This window comes from Mesitornis unicolor, unplaced genomic scaffold (genome assembly GCF_000695765.1).
Source record: "Mesitornis unicolor isolate BGI_N332 unplaced genomic scaffold, ASM69576v1 scaffold23660, whole genome shotgun sequence".
Taxonomy (NCBI): Eukaryota; Metazoa; Chordata; class Aves; order Mesitornithiformes; family Mesitornithidae; genus Mesitornis; species Mesitornis unicolor.
In genome coordinates, this window is record NW_010160609.1 from 3,837 (window position 1) to 15,260 (window position 11,424).

Consider the following 11,424-nt stretch of genomic DNA (forward strand, 5'->3'; position numbering starts at 1 on the left):
CGTTGCGCGTCTTGATCCCGCACAGAGATTGTGAGCAGGTGGAAGGGGGATGCCTTTTCTGATCTTTGCTAATGTGCTTTTATGTTCGCATCAGACACTGCTTTGCCTTGCTGCCCCTCCAGGCAGGGTTTCCCCTCCTGCTTTTTTTTCAGCAAAGGAGAAAGCTGCAAGCGCGTCTTCGGTACGGAGCTGGGAAGAAAGATGATGCAGGTCATCTCCTTCCAGTTAAATAGGATAATGATGTCTTTCTGGACAAGAAAACGGCCGCTGAGCACAGTAATTTCACTAATAACGTGCTGATTTGCATGATTAGGGGTGTAATAGCCTGACATTGCGGTGTGTTTGCAGCCGTTTGATTGACAGCCAGGTTGGTTTGTAATGTTGTTGCACACCTACCTGCAATAACAAAGTAAAAGTGTGGGTCATAAAAATAAAAGCTTATTTATTTCTATATCGCTCCGTTCATTTGGGGAATTACTATGTATTTTCCCCTCTAGCCCTGCATTCAAACCACCCACGCTGCTTTCAGATGTTGGAGGCAGTTCAGGTTTTAAATAGCTGGGAGAGACGTGGAATCTACTGAAAAATGTGTCCCGGCAGAAAATGGTAATATCCAGGAGGTTCTTCCACTTCTTGCCCCTTAAGCGTAGATCACTGCCATGCTGCAGCCCTCCCAGCACTTCAAATCTTGTAGCACTAGCCAAGGACTCTTACTCTTCGTTTTTTTCCCCAAAACAAACAATACTTGCTGTCAATAGTTTGAAGCTAAACATGCCTGTGTTTATCCAGGGTGATGTAAACCGGGTCTATGAATGAGATAAAGGAAACTTCCATGTGTAACTGTGAATGTTAATCATAGAGTTCAGTTAACAGGAGCTGAAGTTCCCTGACAGTTTTGAGGTAATGATTTAATTGAAAAGATCTTGAAAAGTATGTTTGCTGAATCATTTGAGCCAACATGTACCGCAATACTTAAGCCATTTGTTGATTTTGGACTTGTGAATAATTAATGTTCCCATCCAGGCTCCCTCTCAGTACAAATATTCCTCTGGGATGTGGCAGTATTTTTCACCACATGAAAATCTCATAATCCATACTTAGTCTTGGATCTCCACGGTAGATCACAACAAAAAATAATCGTGTTAATCCTATTTGCTATTATTTTCATCACCTAAAAGTGATTTATTTTCTGCCTCTCCAAGGTTATTGGAGTTGTTTCCTTTGCCGGTGCCACGGTGTTATTGCTGTTCCCTTTTGATGTGGGTTCAAGGGACGTGTACCTGCAATGCGCTGCTTTCTGAGGAGCTCCGAGCGTCTGTAGACCTTGGCAGACAGACAGCTGCCACTACTCTGCACCTCCCGGACGAAGCCGTGGCAGTTTTGTCATATTAATTGAAGTCTGAGTCAGTGTTGATTGTTGCATGCTTCCTTCGCATCTGCATTGGCTCCCAATCAATATTTGCATCTTTAATCCCTGCTTGTCATCTATGAAACATTGCTCGCTGCGCTGCGGAGAGGGTGTACGTGTAGACTTTTGATGCTGAGCTCTGGTTTTAGTGTACAACGTGATGGTTCTGGCATTAAAAGGAGGCTAATATGGAAAGCTTCCTGACTTATTATGTGACCACCACGTGTGTCTTGGTCTTGGCTTTAAAAACTGTCACCATTTTGTACTTCCTGAGCTGAGGTTCTTCAGAAAGGCAGGGAGGGAAGGGCTGTCTCCCTTGCAAAGTGAGCGACTTGAGCAAACGTCGCCGTGCCTTCTGCAATTGGGTAATGTCACTGCAGAGGTCCTGCGTGCCAGGTGAATGAGAATCGCAGCATTTCGTGTACGTGCCTCACATCCGTCGTCCTCTCTTCTCTTGAACTTGCTGGGTTTTTTGAGGTGTCGTTTTCTGGCGGTTTCCTGCCCTCTCAAGCGGTACAGGAGGTAAATTCATTTTCACATGCACTGCAGGGATGCTCGGCTTTTCAATCTGTTAATAAGTAGTTCTGTTCCTCAGTCACTTTATATGCTGCTCAAAAACATGTAAATCTAAACAAACACCCGTAATTACTGGATGCACTTAACAGATCTGAATTGGATTCCATGACCCAGTTGAGAACAGACCCTCCAGCAGAAAGCCAGCACCTGCCTGAGAGGAGTCAGTCACACTCCTGTGATTTTTTTGGATATTTGTTCATTAGGGTGGTGAGCAGTGACAGAGAAACCACCATCTGCCTCACCCACGTTACTGCCATCTACCAGCCTTTGGGGACAGGTCTTTGTCCGTGTCTTGACTCTGTGTCCCGTTGCTGGTGGGACGGCAGCGACTGCTCAGCTGTAGAGCAAGTGTTTCCCTGCGTTGGAAGAGGTGTTTTCTGAACGTGGTAATTCGAGCAGACAGAGTTGTTCAGTTGGAAGGGGCCTGCGGTGGTCATCCAGTCCAACTGGTGGACAGGCGGTGGACGTCGGCTGATGGTGGGAAGTTTTGTTCTGCTTCCACCTCTGCTGAATGAGTAGGAGGAGGATGTTAGTTTCTGTTAGAAAGCAAATGATAAAGAAAATACGGTTATTGAATTTACCGAGCAGTGTATGTTCTCTGCTGCAGCAGGCTGTGAGCTGAAGGCTGTGAGCTGAAGGGTGTAAGCAGTCTGCATTTGCCGTCTCCCCAGGGCGTGGATGTGTAAGAGTTTTATTTGCCCATGTTGTTAATGCGGAGCGGGCACCCTGTCTGTGCTTCTTTCCAGTACGGCGATTACGATCCCAACGTCCACAAGCGAGGCTTCTTGGCACAAGAGGAGCTGCTTCCGAAGCGGGTAAGGGGCTCGACCAAGAGCAGGAGTAGCTTTCCAAGCCTAGTGGTGTTTCGTGTAATACAGCCCTGTGCAGAAAGGGCTTCTGTGGGGTGCACCTTGCTTCGCTTTCCTTGGGATTCCTCACCAAGGCAAACAATCCAAGAAGATGTATTGAGGGAGGAAAGTTCAATCTCTTTCTGACTTACTTTAATAAAACCAGAAGCAAATGTTTTCTCTTCTCACAGTTTCATCCTGCCTGCACCTCCTCATGGTGTCCTGGGGACAGCTTGCCTGAGCTGCGTGCTCGGGAGGGTTGAGCGGGTGCTGGGCGATCAGAGGGTGCGGGGCTGTGTCCTGCTGAGGGTTGCCTGTCTTGAGGTTGGCTGTGGTGCTGGGAAGGGGGTGCTTGGGGCTGGAGTGTTTCTGGCTAAGTAGACTGTGACAAGAGCGGTGGTGTGACCTGGTCTCTGTCTCCCCCTGTATCTCAGGTAATAAACCTGTACCAGATGACTCCAGAGATGTGGGAGGAAAGGATAACGGCCTGGTATGCAGAGCACCGAGGCAGAGCGAGGTAAGCGTGGGCTGGAGTGGTGGGTCAGGGTCAGTCCCCTCGCCTGAGGAGTCACCAGGGCTTGGGGAGCTGATGGATGAGCTCCACTGACAGCAGGGTTAACCCAGCACACCTCTGCCGCAGACTCGCAAAGGGCTTTCTTTGCTCTGCGTGTGTCTTGTCCCCTGGTCACTGTTTAAGTCCTTGAGAGAGTTTAGGACTGATGCTCAGTAGGGAACCATGTGCAAAGGAGGTCAGGAAGGTGCCTTTTGGACCAGGAAAAGAAATGGGGCTTCAGAGTGATGAGCATGAGTATTGTGCCTTGGGTGGTAAATGGCTCCTTGTGGGAGTAAGCCTAAAGTCGGATGAATCTGAAACAGGAGCCTCCCAGCCAGGGATTTCCTGTGTATGCTTAAGGGACTGGGAGGCGGACAAAGCAGGGCGTGAAGTGCTGCATCTCCCTCGGCAGGCCTCAGCGGCCATTAAGATGCTGGCAAGCCACAGAGTGGGATTTGCTGTTGGTTGCTTTATTGATCCTGCCAGCAAAGACAGGCTTGACCTGTGCGATAGAGACAGTCCAGGCTTTAAAGCCTTGTGTGTGCTTAGGATGAGAAAGAGCAGCCATCCCCATCTCTCAGATCCTACCAGACACCGTAACACCAGCCTTTTTTTGTCTTGACAGAGATGAAGCTGAAATGGAGTATTTGAAGATAGCTCAGGACTTGGAGATGTACGGAGTGAACTATTTTGCGATTAGGGTGAGTGCAGGTTGTGGCTCGTGTTTTCTTGCCAGCGTAGCTCTTGTGAGAGTCTTCCTTTTTTGTGTAGCTGTGAGATTGGATGAGTGGAGCCTTGGAGAGCCCGCAGACCTGGGAGATGGCTGCGGGGCCTTGGCGAGACGCCCTGCTGCAGTGTGCTTGACTGCTAGCTGCTGGGGAGGCAGAAGCTCTTTTTGTACGCTGTGAGGGTGGGTCACTGCTCAGGGTTAATAGTGGTTCATGTTGGACCCTCCAAGTGGAATAAAAGGGTTTTCTACTCTTTTCTTTCCTCCCGTAGAATAAAAAGGGCACCGAACTGCTGCTTGGTGTTGATGCCTTGGGTCTTCACATTTATGACCCAGACAACAGGCTGACCCCCAAAATCTCCTTCCCGTGGAATGAGATCCGGAATATCTCATACAGCGATAAAGAGGTATGGATGTCTCCCCTCTTCCCTGAGAACAGTAAGAACACAATTGCAATTCTCTTAGCTTCTCTGTCTGCTGTGCTTGCTATCACCAGTGTAACTAAGGGCAGCTCAGCTTCTCCAATTGAAACCTTAATCCCAAGCCTTTCTGAAATCTTCCGGGTGTGGGCATACAAGAGGTCAGCTGGGAGCTATTCTCCTGTTTGGTTTTAGAGTATGTTCAAACCCTTTGTAATTTTTTCAGAAATCCAAAATTGCTGTTGATGTGCTTAGGCCAAATATCAGAGTTCAGAAGTTGAGATCTCTACTGTATATATTGCAGTCTCTGTTACTGTGTATGTATACAGTATTATGCAATACAGGGAGATGTATTCGTGGTGAGAAGAGCTCTTGCCATATCATTACATCATCTGGAGTTTTCGGGCTGCCAGGCTTGGCGTAACAGCTGGAATCTTTTTAGGAAGTTGAGTAATTTAAGCCTGCTATTGGATAGATATTTATTAAATCCAGAACGCAAAGATGAGTCTTCTGAGCTGCTGGCCCCCAGACCTAGTTGAGAACAGCAATGAAATTGGCTGTGGAAAGAAAACTGCCTCAATTTTCAATCCGAGAGAGCTGCTCAAAGAAACCAGCTGCTTTCATGGTGAGGAGGAAAATGAACTTCTTAATTAAAAATTGTTTTCTAATCTAAACATGATATTGATCAGGGTAAAAGCTAAAGGTTTCTCATCAGCTGCATTTATCACATGCCTTGTGAAGTTTTGTAAGTAGTAAGGCCATGCCGGAATTCTCTTCACTTGCTTTACTCATTAAAAATAAAAGGACTTCACAACTCTGCAAAACAGCCTAGCGCTCAGTGGCTTTCGAAGGCTTTCCTGTCTGTGACAGATGAGTCACAAGTCTCATAAGGAGCAGCTGAGGGAGCTGGGGCTGTTCAGCCTGGAGAAGAGAAGGCTGAGGGGAGACCTTATTGCCCTCTAGAGCTGCCTGAAAGGAGGGGGTAGCGAGGTGGGGGTCGGTCTCTTTTCCCAAGTAACAAGCGATAGGACAAGAGGAAATGGCCTCAAGTTGTACCAGGAGAGGGTTAGATTGGATATTAGGAAAAATGTTTTTACTGAAAGGGTTGTCAAGCACTGGCACGGGCTGCCCAGGGAGGTGGTGGAGTCACCATCCCTGGAGGTTTTTAGAAGACAGGTAGATGAGGTGCTCAGAGGGACACAATCTAGTGGTGGAGCTGGCAGTGTTAGGTTAGTGGTTGGACTCGATCTTAAAGGTCTTTTCTATTCTAAGCAATTCTGTGAGCGCAGTGGAAGCTGTCTGATCAGAAATCAGAAATCTGGGGACTGAAGCCTCTGTCACCAGGCCTTGACACCGGACTGTAATGGAGCTTTCTCCTGGGGAAAGGGCTGCCACCTCCCATCAGGTCAGTCAGCTGTGTAATAAGATGACCACGAGTAGACCTGACATGATAGTAAACAGGCTTAATAGCAGGGTATGGCAGCTACGTCGACACAACAGAGGGGTTTAATCCATTGTAACGAAGATTGACTGTTTACGTGGAACTGAAATTCCTCTCCTGGCTTATTTCTGCTGTTGCTTCCAATGACTGGTGGGGGTTCTGACGGAGCCTGAGTCCAGAGACATTCATGCACGTCTGCTTGTGTGAAAGTCTTAAAAGATTGGCACTTAAACTGACAAAACACTGCCAGGGCAAGTTCGCTGAGCCCTTTCCAGGCAGTGCAGTGTATTGACAAATAGACCTGCTTTAATGGACACAGACTGCCTGCTCGAGCACTATCTCTTCAGCCAGTTATTTCTGTAGCGTGTGGGGGAGTGATGGAATATATGCATGCCTTCTAAAAATGCGGTGGTGTGGAGCACTCCATCTCTTCAAGTACCCTTTGGTTAGTTCAGAGCCTTCTGTCTATCCAGGAGCTGTATTACCTAAACTCTCGAGTCTGGCAGTGCCACCCATACCCTCTGGAGACCCGCTGTGGGAAAGCTCTTCGGAGAGGGTAAACCCAGGCCATGGTTAGAGCTGTTTGGTTGGCACATGGAGTGTTAAAGACAGTTTAGAGCAAGAGAATAATACTTTGAGTGCAGAGCAGTGACACGGCTGACTTCCAGACAGCAAAATGCGTGGAAAATCCCTCTGGGGAGCCCGTGCGAGTGGAGGTGTCAACGGGAAGGAGAGCAGCTTCTCTTTCTGTGTTCCTAATGCAACCCTTCTGCCCAGCCATCGGGGAGCTGAGCTGGTTCCTTCTCCCTTCAGAAGTGCCTTGAGTTTCTGCTGTACCTTCCCTGTTCTCTACAGATACCTTGAGAGCAGCATCTTGCCTCGGGAGGTGCTCAGCTGTCTCTGCTCTCTGCAAGGTGCTCTGCAGAGGACAGCGGCTGCCGGGCATTGCAGTCCGTGGGTGGACAGCGCTTTCGTTGCTTCTGTGGCACTCGCGTTGTTGTGACCGGAGGAACAGTTGTCTCCTTGGTTGCTTTTGGTGCTAGTTCTCTCGCTTGGCTAAAAGCCATGGCGACAGCTCTCAGCCTTGTTTGTCTCACGCTGCTGACCTCCTCTGAGCCAAAGCTTTCAGCACGACCGTTACAGCTGTGTTTTTATTAAACGCACCGCTCTCTGATAACTCTCTCCCTCTTTATTTTTTCCTTTTCAGTTTACAATTAAGCCATTGGATAAAAAGATTGATGTTTTTAAATTCAATTCATCAAAGCTGCGTGTGAATAAGCTGGTAAGTCTACAGACAGAGTAATTTTTATTGCCTGCAGCAGCAGTTTCTGTTGGCAGTACGAGACAATGTTCTTTTGGGGCTTTTCCTTCAAGCAGTCAGAGGGAGCGTGCTAGCCTGTAGCTGTGATTTCGTATAGTGATTATTACTAGGTCATAGCCTCTAGAAAGAGAAGTGGAAGCTCAATTCAAGCTCCTTCACAGAATCTCTTCCCCCTCTCCTGTTTTTGTGTTCTGAGCTCTGTGGTTACAGCTGACCTGCATGGCAGAAGCACTTAGTAAGTAAAGCTTTCTTGTCACCCCCACCTTTGCTCCAGATCACCTTTCTTCCCCAGGAGATCTCTTCCATTCCATTAGATTCTCCCTGTTTTGTAACGCACTCCAACCAGTCGCTGTCTGGGCTTTTCCTAGGCTGAACCCCTCTGAGGATACTCTCCTTCAAGGATGGAGTGAGCTACGTTGAGCTGTTCTGCTTAGCATCTGTGTTGGAGCCCAGCTTCAGCTACTGTTCTGAGTTTGGGATCTGAAAGAGCTTTGATCCAGATTCTGCAGTAGCTGTGCGCTGTGTTAAGCTGCACGAGGAATCTGCAGAAAGCAGAGGGGGGGTGTTTTCCCCATCCTTGTAAGAGACTGGGGGGAATCCTTGCTGTCCTGTACTTCATGTGCCACAGGGAAGTGGGGCCTCCTGACTAAGGCCTCATTCTCTGCGCTCATCAGGTCCACAGTGCTGCAGCTGCTCTGACTCCAGAGAAGTAATTTGTGACTTGTGAAATGGAAGACTGGCACGTGAACCGATCCTTCAGAAATTATCCGAGTTTAAAAACCTGCTTTTATTGCTGAAAAGAGCTTTCACTCTTCTGTGTACCTGCCCCTTTGCTAACCCTCCTCTAGTATTTCCACCTTCCTTACCATCTTCCTTGAGTACCAGAGGAAGCCACGTTGGTGCTTGAAACCCTTCAGCAAAGGTATCTGAAGGTGTCCAAGGAAGTTTTTGATAAGCCTTCTGTGTGTAGTCTTGTCCAAGATGGAAAGTGGTTTTCCATTTATTTATTTACAATGCTTCAAACCAGCAGTTGGCAGAAGGTGCCACTTCACCTTGAACCTAAAGAAAGGGGGGAACCAGGGAACCGGCCGGAGCTGCAGAAGTCTTGTCTTTCATTATTTGGCGTAATGTGTTTTTGGAGCTGGTGTGAGACTTGCCAGAACTGTGCTGTGTTGGCTGCACAGAAAACAGAAAATTGCTCTCTGCAAAGAACTGATAGCTCAGGAGCTGGTGTTTGGTGTGGGATTTAGGCTGTGCCTTGGCTCCTTGCCCCTCGTATGGGTACAAGAGCTCATAGGTTTTGAGATCAGCGAGTGGAAGTGCTTACAAGCACTAAACCAAAGCAGTTTTAGTGTTTTTGTGTGTCAAGAATACAAACTACCTCATCGTCATCATGTGTACAGCTGTTTCTCTCCGCTCTTCACCCTTGACTGGAATAGATTCTTCAGCTGTGTATTGGAAACCATGACCTCTTCATGAGGAGGAGAAAGGCAGACTCGTTGGAGGTCCAACAGATGAAGGCACAAGCCAGGGAGGAGAAAGCCAGGAAGCAGGTGAGAGACATCTCGTGTAACTAGAGCGTAAGCCAAAATCACAAATGCAAATGAACTCGGGAAGGAGCAGTCTCCAGGATGGCATAAAACACATGGAGCAGCTTTGAGGAGCAGCCCAGCTGAACATCTTGTTTTAGTAGCCTGCTCCCACCTTGCCAGTCGTTCTCAACTTGGCTCTGTAGGTTGATAGCCTGGCAGCCCACACTCAGCCCCCGCACTCCGGAACCAAACCAGGAGGACAGGAGGGAAGAGCTGATCTGGGTGTCCTGCAAGTGTGCGCGCATCTTCCCTGCCTCCGTTTATGCTTGGGCTCCGTAGCTGTAGAGATGTAGTATGTTGGGGTAGTTGCTCGTAATTAAGGCAGGGGCTGTGAGGGGGAGCTGTGCTTTGCCGTAGTTCTTCGCCTCATTTTCTAATTACATGGTGATGGAATGCACGCCGACATTTCGGGGTGTGCAGCCTGCATGCTAATTTGGTGCTGGCCTCCTTTATCTGCCGCAGGTCAGCCCAGGCAGCGAAAACGGCTCTTCGGAGGCAGCAGCGTGTAGCCGATGAGCATATATCAGCAAATTGGATTGTATGAATCATTGTTTTCTGCTCGTAGACCTTTTCTACTCACTGAAACCCGCACAGCTAATCTGAGTACTGGTGCTGGGAATATAAATGTCCCTTTTGCAATAAAGCCGCTAGATAGCAGCAGAAGAAACCAAAGCAGTCACTTGCACACAGGAGGGTCTTACACTCAAGTTAATGGATTCAAGCATGTCCACAGAGGTGCCTGCATGGTGCTGGACTTGGTGGTGAGGTGTTCAGCTGGCCTGGAGATGTGATGTGTCTTGTCTCGCAAGCACCTCCTGAAGCAGTTCTTGCTGTAGCTTGTGGGGTGGCAGGAGAGGACAGGACAAGACATGAGTCACAATGAGGGTAACCAGACCTGCTCCTCTGGCGAAGGAGGGGCTTCTCGCTTCCCATGGGGATTCCTTCGGTCAGTAAGGAGTTGGCATTAGTGGAGCAAAAGGTCCTCCTTGGAAGGAGTAGCATGGTGTCCAAGCGCTGGTGGCTTCAGGGCGAGGTTTTACAGTCTTGTGAAGTTTTGATGCATTTGAATAACACCAGCAAGGCCTGAGATGCTGTGCTTGGTCTGCTAGGAGAGGAGAGGGGAGGGCACTGGCAGTGAGCAGAAGCTTATTGCTGTCAGCTCTCAAATCCAGAGCACTTGCGCTCTACAGGAAAGGAAGGTCAGGCTTCTGCTGGGTTGGCTGCCCTCTCCCGAGCTGGCCACTGGGCTGTCTCACCTGGTCTCCCCTCCCTCTGCAGGATTCACAGTTGTTAACTGGTTCCAGACAGTCCTTTTATATTGGGAATTCTTGTTAATGGAAGTCCTGAGTGGGATGCAGATCGTAATGATAATTAATGAGGGAAACCTTTAATAGAAGGAAGCTGAGGCGTTAGAGCAGTGGGCGTCCCGCTTTCAGCACACAGTTGGTGTCCAAGGAGCAGAGAAATGTCTTGTCGCACTTACTTCCCTTATTAAACCCAGCAGGTGGCTTGTGCAGTGCTGCGAGTCCTTGCTGTAGTGTAGATATTTATAATGCACCCATCTCTGTCGTGCTGGAGTGCTTAAACTTGGTGTGTTAATTAGCCCGATGGCTCCCTTTGGGCGCTTGGCTAGCAGAGAGGCAGTTATTGGGCACACTCTGTCTGCACAACACTGAGCATCTTCTGGGAAGAGGTGGTAGGATTCTGGTGAGTTGTCTCAGCATAGCTTGGATCTTCCCCTCCCAGAGGAGCTTTGCCATTTCCTGCAGACCGAGCTGGAGGAATGGAGTTTGTCCTATCTAGGAACTGATAGGGGTGGTCGCAGTCTTTGTGGCCTCCCCTGTAAATGAGTGGAAGTGACGTTTCCAGCATGCTGGGTTAGAAGTCTGATCAGAAGTAGCAGCTATCCGTGTCCTTCAAACTCCTGCCTTGCTGCGTGTCTGTATTTGATATTTGAAGATGCCCTCAGACTGCCCTTAAGCCCAGTCTTGTCTGTTTGACTTGCTGTAAGAAACTCCACGTGCAGCTGGGGCTCTTGGGACCCTGCTTGTCCGAGCCTGCGCTGTGAGTCAGCGTCGGAAGGCGCTGTCTGGGGACAGCTACCTGCAGGCAGCTCATGGGGCAGTGCTGTGGAGGGGTAACAGCCTGATCAGAGAGGAGTGGATTGTCTTGGGAATGGCAGTCTTCGAGGGAGCATGGTGCATCAGGTCGTCTGCATTTTGTGAAGTTCCCTGTGATGATAAGCAGAGGGGAGGCAGCAGTGCAGTCCTGTGCTCTGACCCCCACGCAGTGACCCTTTCTCATCCTATAGAAAGCCTTTCTAATCTGTTAATTCTCCTCGCTTTCCCCAATACCTTTTTCCTAGATGGAACGGCAGCGCCTAGCCCGAGAGAAGCAAATGAGAGAAGAAGCTGAGAGGACAAGGGATGAGCTGGAGAGAAGGCTGATGCAGTTAAAGGAAGAGGCAACGATGGCCAACGAGGCTCTGGTAAGTCTCTGGGAGGTTGTCTTCTGAGGAACCAGAGCTGTTCCCCACTCT

General features: G+C 48.9%; 1 protein-coding gene across 1 annotated transcript in view; it reads left to right on the forward strand.

Annotated features, from left to right (window-relative positions):
* LOC104545351 (merlin) overlaps positions 1 to 11,424 on the forward strand; it is a gene marked incomplete at its 5' end in the record, with an annotated part of 23,007 nt that overhangs the window by 1,771 nt on the left and 9,812 nt on the right. The window contains 7 exons of the mRNA XM_010190470.1: positions 2,731 to 2,799; positions 3,267 to 3,349; positions 4,011 to 4,086; positions 4,385 to 4,519; positions 7,180 to 7,254; positions 8,733 to 8,846; positions 11,251 to 11,373. Coding sequence (XP_010188772.1) covers positions 2,731 to 2,799; positions 3,267 to 3,349; positions 4,011 to 4,086; positions 4,385 to 4,519; positions 7,180 to 7,254; positions 8,733 to 8,846; positions 11,251 to 11,373 — 675 coding nt within the window. The remainder of the gene's footprint in view (positions 1 to 2,730; positions 2,800 to 3,266; positions 3,350 to 4,010; positions 4,087 to 4,384; positions 4,520 to 7,179; positions 7,255 to 8,732; positions 8,847 to 11,250; positions 11,374 to 11,424) is intronic.